General features: G+C 41.2%; 1 protein-coding gene across 1 annotated transcript in view; it reads right to left on the reverse strand.

The window, feature by feature from the left end:
• Nucleotides 1–1,019: 1,019 nt before the first annotated feature.
• Nucleotides 1,020–22,748, reverse strand: part of LOC120528907 (zinc finger protein 721-like) — a 106,821-nt gene continuing 85,092 nt past the window's right edge. Inside the window, exons 6-7 of the mRNA XM_039752981.1 lie at nucleotides 11,403–11,818; nucleotides 1,020–2,337 (exon numbers count right to left, since the gene is read on the reverse strand). Coding sequence (XP_039608915.1) covers nucleotides 1,151–2,337; nucleotides 11,403–11,818 — 1,603 coding nt within the window. The 3' untranslated portion in view covers nucleotides 1,020–1,150. The remainder of the gene's footprint in view (nucleotides 2,338–11,402; nucleotides 11,819–22,748) is intronic.

The raw sequence follows: 22,748 nt of genomic DNA on the forward strand, positions 1-22,748 counted from the left end.
TTAATTTTAGTATAGTAGGTGAGATTAGATAGAATTTAATTTTAGTATAGTAGGCAGGATTAGGTAGATAGATAAATAGATTTAAAATCTAAATATAAATATAAAATATAATTTAATTTTACTATAGTAGGTGGGATTAAATAGAAAGAATTAAATTTTAGTATAGTAGGTGGGATTACATAAATATAATTTAATTTTAGTATAGTAGGTGGGATTAGATAGAAAGAATAACATTTTAGTATAGTAGGTGGGATTACATAAATATAATTTAATTTTAGTATAGTACGTGGGATTAGATAGAAAGAATTAAATTTTAGTATAGTAGGTGGGATTACATAAATATAATTTTTAGCATAGTAAGTGGGATTAGATAGAAAGAAAATGTAATTTTAGTATAGTAGGTGGGATTACATTAATATAATTTAATTTTAGTATAGTAGGTGGGATTAGATAGAAATAATTTAATTTTAGTATAGTAAATGGGATTACATAAATATAATTTAATTTTAGTATAGTAGGTGGGATTAGATAGAATTTAATTTTAGTATAGTAGGCAGGATTACATAAATATAATTTTTAGCATAGTAGGTGGGGTTAGATAGAATTTAATTTTAGTATAGTAAGTGTGATTAGACAGACAGAATAACTTTGTTTATATTCAGGACGTGAAAGTGGTTCATGAAATGTTTTCTGCACTGCAACTGTTGCTCTGAGGCCAGGGACCTGCACAGGCAATCGGAAGGTTGCCGGTTTGAATCCCCTAAATGCCAAAAGGGACTCTGCTCTGTTGGGCCCTTGAACAAGGCCATTAACCTGTAATTGCTGAGCGCTTTGAGTAGTGAGAAAAATGCTATATGAATGCAAAGAATTACTCTCTTAGATTTGCTGCCGGGGCTTAGTGTATTACTTTATTGGTGCTTCCTTCTGTAGTTCATGTGGTGTGTATCGCACAAATTTTAATGTGGTCATTATGAATACTGCAGTCTGAGAAACGCTTGCCAAATTCAGAACAGCTAAGAGACTTCTCACTGGCAATATTTATTTGATACTTATAAAAATTGTTGCTGTTTGAGAATTATTTTCAACAAGAACAAGAACAAGGCTTCTCTCCACTGTGAATTTCTTAAATACTCATTAAAATTACTTAAAACTAAGAATCCTTTCCTACATTCGTTAAAGTGATGAGGTTTTCTCCACTGTGAATTTTTGAATGATACTGAAGACCACTATAACTGCAGAATCTTTTACCACAGTCAGGACAGAAATATGGCTTCTCTCCAGTATGTATTTTTATGTGCCTCCGAAACACGCTACAGTCGCGGAATCTTTTGTCACATTCAGAACAAGAATACGGCTTCTCTCCAGTATGAATTCGTCTGTGCTTCCGAAGTCCGCTGATGCTGGTGAATTGTTTGACGCAATCAGAACAAGAGTATGGTTTGTCTCCGTTGTGTATTCTCATATGGTTCTGAAGATAGCTGTTAAAGAAAAATCCTTTGCCACATTCTGAACAACAATGTGGCTTCTCTCCTGTATGGATTCGAGTGTGCTTCTGAAAAGCGCTATTACTGGTGAATCTTTTTCCGCATTCAGCACAACAATATGGCTTCTCTCCTGTATGAACTCTTGCATGTATCTGAAGACAGGTACTGTCAGTGAATTGTTTGCCACATTCGGAACAGCAATGTGGCTTCATTCCTGTATGAATTTGTGTGTGCTTCTGAAGAGTGGTGACGGTGGTAAACCGTTTGCCACATTCAGAGCAGCAATATGGCTTTTCCCCAGTATGAATTCGCTTGTGTCTCTGAAGAGAGCTACTGTCAGAGAATCGTTTACCACATTCAGAGCAGCAAAATGGCTTCTCTCCTGTATGAATTTGTCTGTGTTTTTGAAGAGAACTACCATCAGAGAAGTGTTTGCCACATTCAGAGCAGTAATATGGCTTTTCTCCTGAATGGATTCTCGCATGTCTCTGAAGAGAGCTGCTCTCAGCGAAATGTTTGCCACATTCAGAACAGGAATATGATTTCAGTCCTGTATGATCTGACTTGTCGTGTTCACAGTCAGATTTGTTTATTAAAAATTGTCCACCATCTTGGCCAGCACATAAGACCTCTTGACCCGTGTTAAAAACCTGTTGTTGATCAGTGCTGATAGTTTCTGTCTGTGTTAGTTTGGCAATGGTAAGAGTACTGCACAGCAAAGGGCATGCTGTCAAATTTTCTGATTCTCTTGTTAATTTCCTCATCTTCTCCTTGTCCCGTTTGTGTTTTAGCCTGCACTGTCGAGCAGTCGGATACAATAAAGATGGAAAGATGCTGCCATTCTCCTGGAAATCTGCAACAAAACAGAGAATTTATTTACATGCATCTAAATAATATCTACAAATAAAAATAAAATCAGATGGGTTGCCCATTTGATGATGATGCTGCTGCCTCACATGGAGGGTCGATTCCTGATCTTTCCAATGTGTGTGCGAACTTTGCATGTTCTCCTACGGTCTTCAGTTTCTCCACCTTCCTCTCAAATCCCACAGATGTGTCTGCTGTGTTCGTCACCATCTGGTATGCCCAAGTGTGTGTGCCCTGAAGTGGAGTGACATCCATTCTTAAGTCGATGTCTACCTCACTTTAGAAACTGACAGTGACAACAGGTTAAGAAAAAATGGATGAGAGGGCTAGAATGGAATCGGAAAAGTGGAGAGGATGAAGTGAGGCGTTCATGAGATTCAAGCCCAATCCATGCCCACTGGTCACTACTGCCCACTCACTCTTTGCTATTTTTACTGATCTTGCTTAGCCTTGTTTTCCCCTAATATTAATTAGGATAGTACTGTGATATTTTTATCCTGAATAATTTCAGTTTTCCACAAAATATTCTGTAGGTGTATGTTATATAGTGTTATGATCTGGACCACTTCTCGAAAGATGTACAGGTTTGAGGAATCCATTTTCTGAGTACACGTGTGTGTGTGTGTGTGAGGGTATGACACTGTGGACATCATAACTGAAAACTGAGTCACCCAATCCAAATGAAACTTGGCACAGCTGTGAGCAGCAGAACATTCTAGAAGCCTAAGGATTGAGCAAAATCACTCCGGCACATTATACTGCACGGAGATACGGGTTTTGTATTTTTGTGCACACTTGTCTATTATCCATCCATCCATTATCCAACCCGCTCTATCCTAACTACAGGGTCATGGAGGTCTGCTGGAGCCAATCCCAGCCAACACAGGGTGCAAGGCAGGAAGCCAACACAGGGTGCAAGGCAGGAAGCAAACCCCCAGGCAGAGTGCCAGCCCACTGCAGGACACACACACCCCCACACACACACGCTAGGGTCAATTTAGGATCGCCAATGCACCTAACCAGGATGTTTTTGGACTGTGGGGGTAAACCAGATCACCCAGAGGAAACCCACGTAGACACGGGGAGAACATGCAAACTCCACGCAGGGAGGACTACCCACTACGCCACCATGCCACCCACTTGTTATATCACGGCATTAAGAAGGGAATGCAGCAAACTGAGCAGCAGTTCAAATTCAGTGAAATGTGCATCATGCTCTCAATTCCACTTACCACAAGTGGCAACACCACCAAAATTAGAATATGAAAATACTCTCACTTTCACTTTTTACGGGGCATCCAATAAATTTAGTCACGATGCAAACCTTAAATCACTTGAAAACCAAAAAAATAAAAGGTGTATAATTAGACCAAGGGATACAAAATCAGACCCTCTACCAGGGGCACCTGTAATAGTAACTTAATTCAAAGTATGAAGTATGCAGTTTTAAATGCTGCTTATTATTAAACATTCACTCTTTTTGGTAAATTATTTTATTAAGTAGAAAATCTCATCAGTGTCTTCTCACTGAAACCTGACTCTGTACCTCTGACACTGTTCCCCTAGCTGAGGCGTCACCAAATGGATACACATTGCTTCATAAATCTAGAGATTCTGGTTCAGGAGGTGGCCTTGGAATGATTCACTGTAACAAAATGCAAATCGCTTGTAAACATTTAGGTGACATCACATCCTCTGAGGCAGTCATTTTAAATGTTAAAACAGCTTTGTACTATAATTGTGTTAGAGTAGGGTCGTATTCATTATTCATAATTAAAGACGGCAGCTTTTTATCTGATCTGGGTATACATTATGATCATGAAGTGATGATAGGGGTTGACTTGAACCTAGTTTTGTAACATTTGACTTGCTTGTATGGGATGAGTTTGATTTGAATAAATTCAATAAAATGTTTAGATAGATAGATAGTTAGAAAGGCATTATTAGATAGATAGATAGTTAGAAAGGCATTATTAGATAGATAGATAGATAGATAGATAGATAGATAGATCTAATGAACAAATTGATGTGGAAACTGACACTTTTAGCAAATGTTTGACTTTTTTGTTAAATTCAAAAGGATTTTATCAGACTGTGAAAGGTCCAGTTCCTAATCATAATCACACATTAGATTTAATTAGAACTTACAAAAGCTGAAATTCAAAATGTAAACATTACTCCATTAAATGAAGTTATTTCTGATCTCTATTTAATAGTGTTTGGTTCTGCCCTTACCAATACACTCACCGATTAAAAGAAGGACAGTGACACATCTAAATGGTGATTCAGCTTCAAAATTTAAAGATACTTTGAGTAAGTCGAGTGTAATTGTGGAAAACCATTTAGATTGGTTAACATCAAATGTAAACATGGAGAACAATTTACGTCAGCTATCATCAAATTATAATGTGACCTTGAAAGTGGCTTTGGATGAAGTGAATCCCTTAAAAACAGTGTCAAACATTGGAGCGCAGATGGAGAACAACAAAGCTGCAGGTCTTTCAAACTGCATGGACAGAGAGTGTTAAAAAATATAAAAAAGCTCTCTTTAAAGCTCGCTCAGACTACTATTCTAAAACAATAGATAATTATAATAATCCTCAGGTACTGTATAGAGCAGTGGCTAATTTAACACATAGGAATTCAGAACTACAATTCAAAATACCAACAGACATTAGCAGTACAGATGTTATGATCTTCTTTAATGAGAATATTAAAAATATATGATCCCGGAGCTCAGCATCAAAGTGCAAACCTCATACTCTCTTGGCAGACCCTGTCTCGCCTTGTATTCAGCATTTCAGAAATTTTAATCCTGTAACTGAACAGGATGTCTTTACGTTAATTTCTAAAATGAAACCTACTACAGTGGAACCTTGGTTCACGAACGTCCCGGTTCACGTACAATTCGGTTCATGACCAAAAAGTTCGGCACACTTTTGCCTCGGTTCACAACCACACACTCGGTATACGAACAAGCCAGTTTCCCTTTCGGTTTGTGTGCGCCGATGATTTCCGCACGTGTTGCATTGTTCTCGGTCAGACGTGCCTTCCTGCACGTGTGTGCTTGCCTGCCTTCCTTCCTGCATGTGCGTGCGTGCTTGCCTTCCTGCACGTGCCTACCTGCCTGCCTGCATGTGCGTGCCGATTACTTAAGCACGTGTTGAGCCGCGCCTTGTTCATTGTTCTAAGTCAGACGTGCGTGCTTTACCTGTGATATCTTTGCGCTCTATTTCGTGGGATTTTGCAGTTAACCATGGTTTCTAAGCAAGTGGAGAGTGGTGAGAAAAAACTTTTAAAGAAAATTGAAATCGAAGTGAAGAAAGAAATTATTGAAAAGTTTGAGCGTGGCGTTCGTGTTACTGATCTTGCCGCCGAGTACAAGAAGTCAAAATCTACGATTTCGACTATTCTAAAGCAAAAAGAATCTATAAAAGCAGCTGATGTTGCAAAAGGCGTTACAGCGTTAACCAGGCAGAGGCCTCAAGTGCTGGAAGAGGTGGAAAAACTGTTGCTAGTGTGGCTGAATGAGAAGCAACTGGCAGGGGATATCGTGAGTGAGGCGATGTTATGCGAGAAAGCCAGGAAGATTCATGGCGATTTGCTGCAAAACTATCCTTCTACGAGTGCCGGAAGTGAGGAACTTAAAGCCATTAGAGGATGGTTTGAAAAGTTTCGCAAAAGAAGTGGCATTCATAGTGTGGTAAGGCATGGAGAGGCTGCTAGTTCCGATGCTAAAGCTGCGAAAGAATTTGTGAAAATTTTCACAAACTTAGTGGAGGACGAAGGCCACATCCCGTAACAAGTCTTCAACTGTGACGAGACCGGATTGTTCTGGAAGAGGATGCCAAAGAGGACCTACATTAACCAGGAAGAGAAGGCTATGCCCGGCCATAAACCAATGAAGGACAGGTTAACTGTTTTGCTGTGTGCTAACGCTAGTGGCGACGTAAAAATCAAGCCGCTACTCGTTTACCAATTTGAGAACCCTCGTGCTTTCAAACAGCACAATGTAAAAAAAGCCAGACTGCCCGTGATGTGGAGGGCAAACACAAAGGGGTGGGTCACAAGGACTTTGTTTTTGGAATGGCTGCACGCCGTGAAGCGATATCTCGAAGAGAATAACCTGCCTAAAAAATGCCTTCTTCTAATGGACAATGCACCGGCACACCCTCCAAATTTGGTTGACGATATTGTCGAGGAGCACGAATTTATTAAGGTCGTGTTCCTCCCCCCCAACACGACTCCTCTTCTGCAGCCCATGGACCAGCAGGTTATTTCAAATTTCAAGAAACTGTACACCAAAGGACTATTCACCAGGTGTGTTAATGTGACCGAGGAGACGTCTTTGACCCTGAAAGAACCATCTTAATATCGTTCATTACATCGGCCTCATTGATAAAGCCTGGGAAGACGTCACACACCATACATTCATCTCTGCCTGGAAGAAACTTTGGCCTGAATGCGTTCCTGAACAGGTTTTAGAAAGCTTTGAGCCTCCTGTTGTGGATGAGATTGTGTCCATGGGCAAGAGCATGGGTCTTGAAGTGGACAATGAGGACATCGAGGAGCTGGTCCTGGATCACAAGGAGGAGCTGACGATGGAGGAACTCGCTGCACTCCAGCAGGAGCAGCTTAGGTTGCTCACCGAGGAGTAGTCCTCCGGGGAAGAAGAGGAATGGACAGCTATAAAAAGTGATGCGATAAAAGCCATCATGGAAATGGAGTGCCAGGATTTTTTTGAAAAGAACCACCCTGACAAAGCGGTTACGAACAGAGTGATAAACATGATGAACGACAATGTCGTCTCGCATTTCCGAAAAATTTTAATGCGTAGGAAAAGGCAACTCACATTAGAACGCTATTTCTAAGTCTGATCCACCAGCTAAACGGCTAAAAACACCAGAAACCCAAGAAAGCACAATAGAGAAAACGCCTGAAAGAAAACATCCCTCCATCGCGGAGCCGGACTCTCCCTCAAAACTGTAACCTCCTCTCCACCCATTTACTCATGCAAGGTTAGTTTTCTTGGTGGTATGTACTGTACAGTAGTTTTTGTTTTACTGCTTTTTCAAAAGTTAATTTTTCAGATCATGCTGTGATTTGTCTTTTATTTCAAATGTTCGTGGTTTTCCCTGTGCTTAAAACTCATTAAAAAAAATGTTTACATAGAGGACTTCATCATGTGATTTGTTGCAATGTTACTTTTTTGGTTGCTTGTGAGTTTGGTTTTTAAATGCACTTTGGATTTGTTGTTCCTTTTTTTTTTTTTCTGCTGTGCTTAAAACTCATTTTAAAAAAAATGCGCGAGCACGTGCTACAGAGAGATTAGAGAGCGCCAGTGAGCAAGCGTGGAGAGAGAGAGCGAGCAGCGGACAGGGAAGGGATGGGGGGAGGATAGGTGTGTGTGTGTGTGTGTGTGTGTGTGTGTGTGCGTGCGCTCACGCTACAGAGAGAGAGAGAGAGAGAGAGAGAGAGAGAGAGAGAGAGAGCCAGGCTGCTCCTGTAGCGGATTTGGTGGTGTGTGTGCTACAGAGAGAGAGAGAGCGTGAGCCAGGCTGCTCCTGTAGCGGAGGGAGGGAGGGGCTTTGGTGGTGTGTGTGCTACAGAGAGAGAGAGAGAGCACGGGCAGCTGACAGGGAAGGGATGGGGGGAGGATAGGTGTGTGTGTGCGCGCTCGCGCTACACAGAGAGAGAGAGCGCGTGAGCCAGGCTGCTCCTGTAGCTGAGGGTGGGGCTTTGGTGATGTGTGTGCTACAGAGAGAGAGAGAGAGAGAGAAAGCGTGAGCCAGGCTGCTCCTGTAGCGGAGGGAGGGAGGGGCTTTGGTGGTGTGTGTGCTACAGAGAGAGAGAGTGAGCACGGGCAGCTGACAGGGAAGGGATGGGGGGAGGATAGGTGTGTGTGTGCGCGCGCTCGCGCTACACAGAGAGAGAGAGCGCGTGAGCCAGGCTGCTCCTGTAGCTGAGGGAGGGAGGGAGGGGCTTTGGTGGTGTGTGTGCTACAGACAGAGAGAGAGAGAGAGAGAGAGAGAGAGAGCGTGAGCCAGGCTGCTCCTGTAGCGGAGGGAGGGAGGGGCTTTGGTGGTGTGTGTGCTACAGAGAGAGAGAGAGAGCACGGGCAGCTGACAGGGAAGGGATGGGGGGAGGATAGGTGTGTGTGTGCGCGCTCGCGCTACAGAGAGAGAGAGCGCGTGAGCCAGGCTGCTCCTGTAGCTGAGGGTGGGGCTTTGGTGATGTGTGTGCTACAGAGAGAGAGAGAGAGAGAGAGAGAGAGCGTGAGCCAGGCTGCTCCTGTAGCTGAGGGAGGGAGGGAGGGAGGGGCTTTGGTGGTGTGTGTGCTACAGACAGACAGACAGACAGAGAGAGAGAGAGAGAGAGAGAGCGAGCGCGTGAGCCAGGCTGCTCCTGTAGCGGAGGGAGGGAGGGGCTTTGGTGGTGTGTGTGCTACAGAGAGAGAGAGTGAGCACGGGCAGCTGACAGGGAAGGGATGGGGGGAGGATAGGTGTGTGTGTGCGCGCGCTCGCGCTACACAGAGAGAGAGAGCGCGTGAGCCAGGCTGCTCCTGTAGCTGAGGGTGGGGCTTTGGTGGTGTGTGTGCTACAGAGAGAAAGAGCGAGAGAGAGAGAGAGCGCGAGCGAGCTGCTCGTGTAGCTGAGCAGGGAGCCTGGATGTTTTGTGTCAGTGTTATTCAATGTTTTTACATTAGTTTACTATTACACTGTGCATTCTATGGTGTAATTAACTATATTGAGCTTAATCTTTACATATTTTTACATATTTACATACAGTTTGTACGGTCTGGAACGGATTAATTGTATTTACATGCAATCCTATGGGGGAAACTGCTTCGGTTCACGAACCAACTCGGTTTACGACCAATATTCTGGAACGAATTATGGTCGTGAACCGAGGTTCCACTGTACTTGTTTCCTAGATTCGGTGCCAACAAAACTAGTAAAATGCTCAATGGATGTTCTTGCAGAGCTTACTCTTAACATTATCAATACTTCATTACTACATGGCACAGTACCTGATGCATTAAAAATGTCAGTCATTAAACCATTACTTAAAAAGTCAGACCTAAACCCACATACACTTAATTCTAGACTCATATCAAATTTACCATTTCTCTCTAAAATACTTGGTAAAAGTAGTCACCAATCAGCTTCAGTCACACCTTATACATTAAAATTTATTCGAGAATTTCCAGTCTGGTTTCCGCACTGGTCGTAGTACAGAAACGGCACTAACACGAGTTGTAAATGACATTCTGATATCCTCTGATGAAGAAAACTCCACTGTAATTATGTATGCAGCGTTTGACACCATTGACCATTCTATTTTACTGCACAGGCTAGAAAATGAGGTTGGGCTTACAGGCCCCGTGCTCGCTTGGTTCAGTTCTTATTTATCAAATCGATTTCAATATGTACAGAAATGTTCTGACAGGACTCCATCATTATACACAGAAGTTCAATATGGTGTCCCGCAGGGCTCAGTACTGGGACCTTTACTGTTTTCACTTTACATGCTTCCACTGGGATCTCTCATTAGGAAACAATGTTAATTTTCACTCGTATGCAGATGACACCCAGTTCTACCTTTCCTTTAGATCAAATGAAGTTTCTCCGATGTTGTGTTAGCAAATTAAAGGAGTGGATGGATGAGAACGACTTGTCTTTAAACACAGATAAAACAGAGACATTAATTGTTGGAGGGAATGACGCTGATCACAACAATATTCTGACATCATTTAACTAAGTTGGAATCACCATTAATTTTACTGAATCAGCCCGCAATCTCTGCGTTATCTTTGACTCTAGCATGTTATTTTAAACGCACATTACGAGATTGTCCAAATCATGTTTCGTCCATCTTAAAAATGTTAGGAAATCAAGATGTTTTCTAAATATGTGGGACACTGAGAAATTAATTCATGCATTTTTTTTTTCTTTTAGGATTGACTATTGTAATGCGCCGTTCGCCGGATATTCAATACAAGAATTATTATAAGAACAAGAAAATACCAAACACATAACTCCAGTTCTTAAATCCTTACACTGACTCCCGGTTAAGTTCAGAGCAGACATTGAAATCTTCCATTTAACGTATAAAGCTTCAAATAGCCGAGGTCCGGCTTACTTGTCTGAACTTATCATGACTTACAAACCTGAGCGCATATTAAGATCTGAAGATGCCGGTCTGCTTAGGATTCCAAGGATTAATAAAATAACAGTGGGAGGTCGAGCTTTTAGTTACAGGACCCCCTAAACTGTGGAGTTATCTGTCTGCTACTATAGCAGATGCCCCTTCGGTCTCAGCTTTTAAATCTCACTACTTCAGTTTAGCACACCCTGACTAGAGCTGCCGATTAACTGTACACACTGCATCTCTGTTGTTAGTCATTAGCACTAAAACATAAGTAATATGACAGTTAGAATTGAATACTAACTCACACCTATTCTGTTTCTCTTCTTGGCACTCAAACATGGCATGTGGCGCCAATGCCCTACTGCCAAGTTGTCTGCCTGCCTAAGGAAAAGTCATCTCTGATGAAGGAGTACTGGAATCGTCAAGTAGAATGGTCTTTTTAACTGACTGGCTGATCAAGTAGGGGTTGGCAGCTTGAGGGCCGATGCCTCCAGGATTCTGGACAAATCAGAATCCTATTATGTGATATCATCTACTGTACTGCTGAATTCTGCTCTGCACTTGTAATATTTATATTACACTACTATATTGTATATGAGGATTACTTGTGCTCTGTCTATTGTATTGTATGTACCCCATTTTGTGACACCCACTGCATGCTCACCTTACCTGGAAAGGGCTCTCTCTCTCTCTCTGAATTGCCTTTCCTGAGATTTATTCCATTTTTCCCTACAAGGTTTTTATTGGGAGTTTTTTTCTTGTCTTCTTAGAGAGTCAAGGCTGGGGGGCTGTCAAAAGGCAGGGCCTGTTAAAGCCCATTGCGGCACTCCTTGTGTGATTTTAGGCTAAACAAAAATGAATTGTATTGCACTGTATTTTATATTTGACCAAATTACTTACAAACTGCGCCACTTCCAGATGACTGTTCCTCTTCTGCATCTCTCCCGTTTCCTTCACCGATTTTCTCGTCCTGCTCAGAAAACTCAGATTTCATCTCCATCGTTTTCTGCCCAGTAGGCAGTTGTCCTGAATTGCTGAAACAGGGCTGTAAAGCAGAGTAGGATTCTTCAGAAACACCTTGCTTGAAAATGTTCCCAGTTTCATGGTTTTGCAGGTCGAAACAAAGCGAGAAATCTTTAGAATCCTCGACTTTGATATCCTCATTCCTCCCCTCGGACCCCTCATTAAAAACTGAAAATGCTTCTTCACAGTCCTCCGGTTTTGTACATAAATCGTCTGGCGTGCCCGACTCCCAGTCCTCTTGCTTAATGTGTGGCAGTCTTTCATCTGTGCAATCAGGTTTACCGGAGGCCATGCTCGGTGTTAAACTCTTCCCTTATTTTTCCAACTCTTTTCCACTCTTCTCTTCTAAGATTCAGCCCTCACTTGGAGGCCATTAGACACCTCGCTGTATGGACATGTGAAATGACAAGGAGTCTCCTGTGGAAATACATGGGATAGAATGACTTTATAAAATTAAAAAAGAACAACTTGAGCAAATCCAAGGGTTGACTATTTTAGCTTGCAACAAAATCTACCAACGGTGAGAGATGTCAAGTGCTGTGAACCCTCCGAGCTACAATAAGAAGTTCTCAGCAGATATGCAATGAAAAACCTTACTCGTTAACTCAGCAAACCGAGGCAAACATAAGAAGGGTGAACAGTAAAAAGTGCCCTGATGATTTCATTTTGAAGTTTTACTGATAACATGCATCATATCAAGGCGGACCCAAATTCAACATCAAAAGAGCTGGGGTGACCTAAACAAAGCCCACCATTTCAAAAAGACATAAGCCTGTGATCTGTTGACAGGCTACACCTCAATTACAGTGAAAACAACAGAAACAAATGTAGAAGAAAACACCAACACCTATTGTGACACACATGGCAGCAATTAAAAATATATACATCTCTGTATCTCGAAAATCCAATGACTGTCTGTCTGTATGTCTGTCTGTTCACTTTTCACGAGAGAACTACTTAACAGATTTAGATTGGTTTTTGTTTTTTTTTGGTTTTTTTTTCTAGAATTTGCTTGAACATTCCGGTCGATTTTGTGATTTCTCTAATTGCGCAAATTATCAAAGTTTGGTTGCAGCACCGATTTATTCGTGCTAATCCGAGAGAGACGCAGCGGAACCTCCTCATTCACACGCCAGCCTTGGGGCATATTTTACATCGATTCAGCTAGCGAACGTGAGAAACACTTAACGGATATAAGATTGTTTTTTTTTTTTTTTTCTTCTCTCTTTTCTAGAATTTGCTTGAACAATCCGGTTGATTTTATGACTTCTCTCATCTCGCTAAGTATCACAGTTCACGTGCAGGAGCGATATGTTTGCGCTAATCTGAGAGAGAGGCTGCGCACCAAGGGGAGGGAGCAGGGAGGCGGGGCCTCCGGAGCAGGGAGTTTGTCCTGTGTCACTACTACATGGGCGGAGCCTTGGGGGACAACTTAGTCATCAGCCTCAGGTGCCCGATTAAGCAGATGTTGATCCTCGCCCGCTAGGAAAGGGCAACTCTGTCACCTCCGACCGCTCCACTTGTTGAGAATTTCGATCAAGGATCAAAGCGCTGCATTATTAGCTATGAAAAGTCAAGGCCTGGAACAACTTAAAAAAGACACCATTTATTTAGTTAGAGAGGCCTCTTACCCGCCTGTCCTTCTCACTTGCTTTGTTTCGAGTTTCTGTGAGCCGAGGTCATCATGCGCTCTCGGAGGAAGCAAGCAGGCAGATTTTGTTTTGAGAAATTCAGGAGTCGAGCTTCTTACTGATAGGAGACAAAACAAACTGCATGTATGGCTTTGGCCTGTGTAAGTAAAGGGCAGGCTCTTCAGCAAGCGTATAAAACATATCAGCAATTACATGGCATTTAGAAGTATTAGGGCTCATCGATACCTTAGGCAATAAAATGTATTGTAATATTAGTTTAAACACTACAGGGGCTTAAGAGTTGATTATTGAAAGGGTGGGGAATTTTTCCTGCACATGTGCCCGTGATGTAAGCAGCAGCTTAGCCTCTGACAGACCACCGGGCAACTGGGTGCCACAACAGCACTGCTGTCTGCATTCATGGGCTTTTTATACAGGTATATACACACACATACATACGTACGTACAGTGGGTACAGAAAAGAATCCCCCCTTTGAAATATTTCCTTTTTGTTTTGCCTTACAGCCTTAAATGAAAACACACAAACTGATATTTCTTCACAGCTTTACTTACTCAATGCCACCTCTAACATCCAAGTGAAAGAAATCACAGCTCCAGTTCAGAAGAATGATACAAAAATCAAACACAAGACCTGCTGAGATGAATAAAGGAACCCCCCATGTCAATGTCATTTTGTTGACCCCCCTGATTCTTTTGATTCTTCTTTATCAGCTTTGCACTCCTAGATTGAGCCCCCTCAATATTTGTCCCTGCTCTTCTTTACAGTTGAACTGTTCAAGTTCACTCACATTGGATGGTGAGCGTTGGTGGTCTGCTATCTTCAGATCTCTCCACAGATTTTCACTGTGATTTAGGTCTGGGCTCTGAATGCCAACACCAGGACATTCACTTTTGTCTCCGTCAGCCACTGTGTGCTCCATTTTGCTGTGTGCTTCGTGTCGTCGTCGTGTTGAAAGGTGAACATTCTATTCATCTTCAACTTTCTGACAGACGGTAGCAGGTTTTCCTCCAGACTTTAATGGTACTTTGCCCCCTCCATTTCTCCTTCTACCCTAACGAGAGCCCACAACAGGATGCGGCCCCCTCCATGCTTTACTGAAGGTATTGTGTGTTGTGGATGGCGAGTTGCATTGGTGGACTGTTTGGTGTTGAGGCCAAATTATTTGATTTTGGTGTCCTCTGACCAGAAGATCTTTTTTCCACTTGGTATCAGAATCTTCAAGGTGCATTCTGTCAAAGCTCAAATGAGCCTTCATGTGGCCTTTCTTGAGAAGTGCGACCCTCCTGAACAAGCCACAATGGTGGAGCGCTTGTCAAATTATTGTCACAGGCACACCATTAATGACCTCTCTGTGCCATCAAATCCTGGAACTCCTTCACAGTGGCCTCTCGGTAGCCTCTCTTACCAGTGTCCTCCTTGCTCTTCCATCCAGTTGGGAGGGTCCTAGTAATACCAAACGCTTTCTTTATGATGGACTTTACTGGGATAATTGGGATTGATGAAGCCTTTGAGATGTTTTGATCTCCATCTCCTGCCTTATGTCCGTCCACAACTCTGTCCTCGAGATCTTTTGAAAGTCACTTGCCACTCACAGTCAGGTGTTTGCTGTCAGTTGCTCTGCCAAGGAAGGGAATGAATGGACCAGGAACATCTTCATTAATCACACTCATTACTATCGAGCACAGTCAGTGACCAGGGTCTGCAATGGGAATGGTGGGCACTGACACCTGATTGAGTTTAGCGGGTGGTCCTTTATTCATCTCAGTAGGTCTTGTGTTTTGATTTGTTATAATTCTTCTGAATTGGAGCTGTGAATTCTTTCATTTGGATGTTAGTGAGTGCATTGAGTAAGTAAAGCTGGGAAGAAATATTAGTTTGTGTGTCTTCATTTAAGACTGTAAAGTAAAAAAAAAATGGGAATATTTCGGGGATTCTTTTCTATACCCACTCTATACTTTGCCCCCTGCTCGCTTCACTTGCCAACCCCCATACCTGCGCTACAAACCAGCCACTTCGCGTCTCTGCCGCTTGCAGATGTACAATTTAAACAGATTGTTATTTTCATGGGAATTGTTACATATGCAGAATACATCTAACTATTTTACATTACAGCGAGTAATTCACCATAGTAAAAAATATTAAAACGTAATAATTTGAAAGTAAATGATATTTCACGTTTCATTGCGTTATATGTTTTTGTTCTGTTTGGCTTTATTAAAAAATTAACACACAGATACTTTTTAAGCTTACACTTTTACTATAAAACTTGAGTAAAAACAATATTTGGAATGAACTTTTCATCAATATTGCACTGAATTTTGATTCCGTTTTTGGACTTACTTCGTGACAACACACCGTATAACTGCCCGTGAGTGAATTTTGTTTCTTTCTCGCTAATAAATAAACCGACTTTTTCGAATGTTTGTCCCTGTGATTTGTTAATTGTCATAGCAAAAGCTCTTCTAACAGGAAACTGTAAATGTTTAACTACGAATGGCATATCAGGATCTGCTTTGGTGTCGAATGTTATCCCCTGAAGATGGACCACATTATCTTTCTTGTCGCCTGTGTGGAAGACGATCAGGGAATTTGCCCCACCGGGACGCCTGGATCAGGGAAGGACCGGGAAAGGGGCAATATCTTCCCTGGATGCAAGAGGGCAGCCCCCATGGCTTCCATCAAGGACCCCGCATACGAAGCTTAGAAGGTCAACCCAGTGAGGGGTCCGTGGCCCATACAAGGGGCTTCCTGGATGGTTCCTGAGCCCTGGAGGATAGCACTTCCGCCATACCAGGAAATGCTGCCAGAAGACCATCACCGAGCACATCCGGGGCATGATAAAAGGGGCCGCCTCGCTCCCTTCGAGGAGCCAGAGTCGGGAGGAGGAAGACGGAGCTTGCGAGGGAGGAGTGTAGGTGGCCGAAGAGAGACGAAGGACTGTAAGCGTGGGAGGAATCAATTGTAAATAGTGTATGAAAATAAACCGTGTCGTGTCTGTCTGTGGCCGGGATAGCTTTTACACCTGTTAAAATCTGACATGTCAGAATAGTTCGACCAATTGTGAATACAACTAGTCTTGTCCTATTGCATAGCTCATCACTCCGACAACAATTACGCAATTACATTACGATACATCCTTCTTTCAACAGTAATTTGTGTGGTAGAAGACCGGACGGTATTAACGGTTGTAGATATTCTTCATGATATTGCAAGTTGAAGTTTTCATCTTCCGCACCATCACCACCAACTGTTTCAGCGTAGTCTATTGATATGCATTAAACCAATCTGCCGTGTAACCGATCGACGATTTTCACGTTAATTTGTTTGACTTCATCAGTACTAGGATTGCCCGCGTATTCATTTCTTCTGTTGATAATCCTTTAGGATGAAATTCTTCAATAAAATTTGGATATACAGTGGTACCTCTGGTCACAACCGTAATTCGTTCCAAAACCCTGGTCGCAACCCGATCTGGACGCGACCCAATTGCAATTTCCACATAAGACTGTTTGTAACTACAATTAATCCGTTCCAGACCATACAAACTGTATGTAAACATATATATCAGGGGTGCGGAAATCCAACGCCCGACTTGTCCGACACGGGTAAATTGACCGTCGGACAAGCGTGTTTTCTGGTTTCAGTTGTCCGGACAAGTGCAATTTTTCTGGAGAAAAAAGAATTAAATGTGCAGTTCAGGGCACATTTTTACCACTACTTTCAAATTTTAAACATTTGGGTACGTACTTCGTGTGGAAACAGTTTACTTAGGCATGTTCTTCATGTATCAAATTGGTATTCAATATTGTTTACAAAATGATGGCTGATTTTTCAAAGGGGAAGCACTCTTGTGATCTTACATAAGTATTTTACCCTACTATTTACACGCTTGGAGATGCGGTCTTTTTTTTTCATGCCGACATGATTTTTCATTATAATCGATATCTTTTATATATTATTAATAAAATTAATTTTTTCTACATAAAAATGCGGTCATTTCACCTACAATGCAATTGTTTTCGCCACATAAAGCTTGTTAGGCATTTGATCTTTTCTGGAATTTGCGATTTCGCATAGGTTGTGATATATTGAGGAGTTAAGAAATTTATTGCATGACATCAATTTTGATGAGCTGTCTATAGATCATTTTTGATTAGAGAATTTTTCAAATAAAACAAGTTGGTTTCGCGCTGTCAGTTTTTTTAAAAATAAAGAAAACATTCTAACGGTTTCCAAATGTTATGAAATATCAATAAAAATCTTCACTTAGACGCGATTATTTTTTTTCCCCGACAACATCGGTAATATTTACTTCTTTGGAAATGTAACCTCTTGCTGAATTTCGAATACGCCATTAGGAATTACCTGCGTAACCCATAATGCACTGCGGTAAGCACGTTGTTCTCGCTATATGCGTGTTGTTGAAACTGAAGCATGTAGCATCGCGGATGAGAAATGGATCATTTCTTGATTAAAACTGGCACAACAGGCCTTGAAAAACCTAAGGAAGTGTACAAAGGCCACTGAAAAAAATACGGACACAGTGAAGACAAAAAAATGTAAATGTCGAGATTAAAGTCGACATGTTGACTTTATTCTCGTAGTTTATTTTGTCAGTTGAATGTCGCAAACTAAATTTCATCTTAAAATGAATGTTTCATTTACTAGATTTTCTCAAACCCGTCATAAATTAATGTAGCACATTAAATGCTTTATATTAAGTGTTCCACGACCCAGTTGTTAATCTCTCCGCGCTTCTTAAACTGACTTTCTCTTGCAGTGAGAGGCCGCAGCAATCGCCGACATTGACTTCATGATATTCCTGCTCAATGAACATTCAGAATACTAAGATAAATACTTGATATCTTTTCACGATGAAATGCATTAAAGCATGTATTAGACATGGGTGGTGGGGGCACGGTGGCGTGACTGTAGTGCTGCTCCCTTGCATTATGGGGTTCTCAGGTCTACGTTCAGTGTAGAGAAGTTTATGGCAGGTGTGACGAGGCTCCAAAAAACTGGATACTGTATTTGAATGGGTATCGCACAGGTTTAACTGAAATATTGTGTAAATGTTGGGTTCGTTATCTGGAGGTCGGAGATACGAACGAAGAATTCAATGGATGTTTTTCTGAGCAGGCTTTCTTTATTGCATGTTTGCTGTGTCTATCGTACGTACTAAACCCCCAGTTCCTAGCCTTTGTCTTTCTCCATATAACCAATCACCACACGATAAGCGTCTTTGTGAAATTAAAACCTAGACCTCAGTTTTCAGAACTTTAAAAACAATTTTCGTTATACATGTTTAATTATGCCATCCATTCAGAGGTCTGTTATAACTAGTTTTAATTTCACAAATACGTGTGGTGATTGGTTATGTGCAGAAAGAAAAAGGATAGGAACTTGGGGTTTAGTACGTCAGATAGAGACATGAGTCTAAAAGTAAGAAAAAAGTTGGTTCAATTGAAAAAGCGTTTTCTAAAGCTGAATGCTCGGAGGTTGAGTGTTATGCTAGGCTGTTCAATACTGCTTCTTTAGAAGAGTTTGACCCACGACCAGCTGTGGAATTCTGGCTGTCACCTGGCAACAGGCATATCACTCATAAAAAACCTGAAAATCATCAGCATCCACTTCTGCAGAACCATCAGTCCAGGAACCATGCAGTTCAGCTCAAGAAGAAATGAACAGCATTCAGCCCATGCTGTCTGAGATGGTAAAGATTCTTGGGGAGAAGATGTTGTAACACAAAAGCTGAAGAACATGGCAGAAAATGAATCAGGACAGTGTTCTGTTATGTAACTGTAATATATGAAAAAGAACTAGTGTAGCTATAATGAAGGCATTGTTTATTAGCCAGTTAAAATAAGGGAATCTTTTATATAATGTTCTAGAGCAAGGTGGCAAAATACTACTCCCTGAAAGAATTTTTTTCAGTTTTAAAATGGAAGGCAGTTTTGGTATCAATAAAAGAGATCAGAAAAATAAACTATTTTTCACTTTTGTTATTTGTTTATGGGCAAGTGAATTTAACTGGCGGACAAGTGGATTTTCTAAGTTTACTTGTCCGTGGACAAGTAGAAACAAATTTGATTTCCACACCCCTGTGTATATATATATATATATATATATATATATATATATATATATATATATATACACACATATACATATACACATATACATATATATCTATATATACTAGCAAAATATCCGCGCTTCGCAGCGGCGAAGTACTGACTTTAAATTTTTATTAAGAAGAAAATTAAACCTTTTTAAACTGAGGGAAAAAATACCAATAATTATTTGTAAAGGATCTCTTTGTATACCACGTTGTCAGTTCGGCCCTCCGGTTGTAATATGACCAAGCTGTGAGCTGAGCTTACTCTTAAACATGTAACGTACAGTTGGCCATGTGAACAGTAATCTTGTCTCAAATCTCACAGCTTGGGTTGCTGCTGTCATAATCGGTTTGAGTTTCATGGTTTGTTTAACTTACGACAGTATTTGTAGGACTTGTGTTGAAGAGACATTCGGCATCTGTCAAGCATTGTAAGCACACAACCAGTTTCATCGATAAAATCACATCCAGCTTTTGAGAGTTTAAACATTCATAAACATCAAAGTGTCCACTACTGAAATCGTCACCTGTCAGTCTAAGATGTTTAAGAGGCATTGGCGGTTGTTGAAAGGTGTAAAATGTTTGGCCATTTTGGTACACTTGAAAACGACAACCGAACAATTCAGCGGCAGCCATCGACTCACATGCAGATCCATAGGTGAAGGGCTTAAGCATTTCACTCTTCTAGTGCTCCTGTGTAGTCTAATTATCTCCTGTACTGTCATCAGTCCACACCTTGAACCTGTCGCAGTCATTCAATACATGAGACACAATGGATATCAAGAGTGAGCCTGATATGGCCGTGCAATATGTAACACAGAGAATGGAAAAGGCAGGTGCCATCTCCGGGCATGGAAACCACTCGGTAAGTGACAGTTCTTTCATTGATGGTAATCACGTCGATAGACATTTTAATAGGGGTATAGTTGGAAGAATAAAGGGAATGATTACTTGATCAGTAAACAAAGTATAAAATACCTATAACAATAAGTATAACAATCGTAATAAACGAACAATAAAACTGCGGAGAACCCGTGGATTAAATAAAGGAAATGGGTATTTGAACAGTAAAGTAAGTCTAAAATAGCTACACAATAACTGTAACAATCGTAACAAATGAACAATAAAATAGAAGAGAACCCGTGAATTAAATAAAACGGTTGCTTCGTTGGTGAAGCAAGGAAAAAGGACTTTCTTATATGTGGTTCGTTTTTAAAACAGGGCAGAAGCTGTGAGAAAGCTGCTTCCTTGGCGAAGCTCAGAACGAAAAGAAGACACCGCAGTGAACACAGAAGAGAACCCGTGGATTAAATAAAACCTACACAATAACTATAAAAATCGTAATAAATGAAACAGCGGAGAACCCGTGGATTAAATAAAAAGGCTGCTTTTTTGGCGAAGCAAAGAAAAAGGACTTTCTTATATATCGTTCGTTTATCATCCGAGTGGCAGCCTTTCCAGCAGCTCCGTATATGACTTTATCTTTTTACCTTTTTATCTCTATTTTTCTCTATTTCACTGATCACTTCTACCACTTTCTTTTATGTGGAATTGCTCCCTGGACACTTTTTACACATTTTTACTATTTTACTATGTGAATTTCCCCTTGGGATTAATAAAGTATCTATCTATCTATCTATTAAACAGTGCAGAAGCTCTGAGAAAGCTGCTTCCTTCGCAAAGTAAGGAAACGACTGAAGAGACGGCGGGGACGCGGTAAGTGTTCAGCAAGGCAGCTGAAGCGCTGCATTATGGGATCTGTAGTTTATTGTGTTACCAGCGCTTCATATCCCCGGGCCATTAATAACAATAATACAGTATATAAAATGATCTCGCGGGCCGGATGTTGCCTGCGGGCCTTGAGTTTGACACATATGGAGTAAATAGAACTTGAAAAGATATATTTTTTCAAATGTGATCGCGCAATTCAGATAGAGTTGACGCGCACTACAGCCTGCATGCCTCAATGAGTCATCCTTCCCTCGCTCTTACTTTTTTACCGCTCATCTAATGAATACACCGAGTATGGCTTTACCAAAACAATCATTGATGGCGAATAAAGTATCCATTATTCGAGTATGTAGATCGGGGTATATATATACATATATATATACCCGCATATCGCAGCGGAGAAGTAGTGTGTTAACAAAGCTAGAAAAAGAAAAGGGAACATTTTAAAAATAACGTAACATGACTGTCAATATACAGTATTTGTTTTGTGAGTGTTACTGAGTGTTGCTGTCATCAAGGATTTGATTATCATTATTTCTTTCAATCAGGTTCGTATTTGTAGGATGTGTTGTGTTCAAGTTACATTCCGTGTTTGTCAATCGTTGTAAAGATGACAGGTTTCATTCATCGATTCGTTTCTTACTGCATCAATAAACAGCTCGTCTTCTTCTTTATCTGAGACCTGACACACTGCATGCACGGGTTTTTTTACACTGTCTTCCTTTAGCGGACATTGACTTTTTCCACCGTGTGCTTTGTTTCCACAGTAGCTGCATTTATGAATATGCTTATCAGAGGCTTCATATTTTTTGCTGCCTTTTCAATTGTGTAATTCGGTTTTGTTCAGCTCTTTGGAACTGTTGCTTTTATCTGTGCACTGCGCCAGTTCACGTGAGCCACTCGGTGTACATGCATCGAAGGTTCCCAGCTGTGCTGGTGCCATCTCGTGCTATGTCCATGGCTGTATTTAATGTTACCTTAGTCCTGGCACTTAAAACTTTCTCTCGCAGTTTCGCTGAGTTTGTGTCAAACACCACGCTGACCATCTCATCTTCCTCTCCATAAGCACAGTCCTTCACCCGTGAATATTTACCCGTGGCAGTTTGCTATTGGATTGCCGCTGACGGATGGCCTTATATGGGCAGGCACTAAATTACAAACGCCAGCGGCAGCCTGTCTATGAACTTAATTTAAAGTGTAGGTTTACATCGCTTTGTTTCCGGTAGCAGAACTCATGAATATGGTTGTATATGTCACCGCCGCTTCTTATTGTTTCGCTGCCTTCTCAATTATATAATGCATGTTTTCTTCAGCGCTTTTTTGAGGTCTTCCTGGTTTTCTATGTACTGCGTGATTACGTGGAAGGCGTGATGATGTCACACGAAACTCCCCCACGGCGTTGAAGCTCATCTCCATTACAGTAAATGGAGAAAACTGCTTTCAGTTATGACCATTACGCGTAGAATTTCGAAATGAAACCTGCCCAACTTTTGTAAGGAAGCTGTAAGGAATGAACCTGCCAAATTTCAGCCTTCTACCTACACGGGAAGTTGGAGAATTAGTGAGTGAGTCAGTGAGTGACGGCTTTGCCATTTATTAGTATAGATATACATACACATACATATATACAAGGAGTGCAGAATTATTAGGCAAGTTGTATTTTTGAGGATTAATTTTAATATGGAACAAACACAGTGCTATCAGTCAATCCAAAATGTTAA

Source organism: Polypterus senegalus, chromosome 4, assembly GCF_016835505.1.
Source record: "Polypterus senegalus isolate Bchr_013 chromosome 4, ASM1683550v1, whole genome shotgun sequence".
Lineage (NCBI taxonomy): Eukaryota > Metazoa > Chordata > Cladistia > Polypteriformes > Polypteridae > Polypterus > Polypterus senegalus.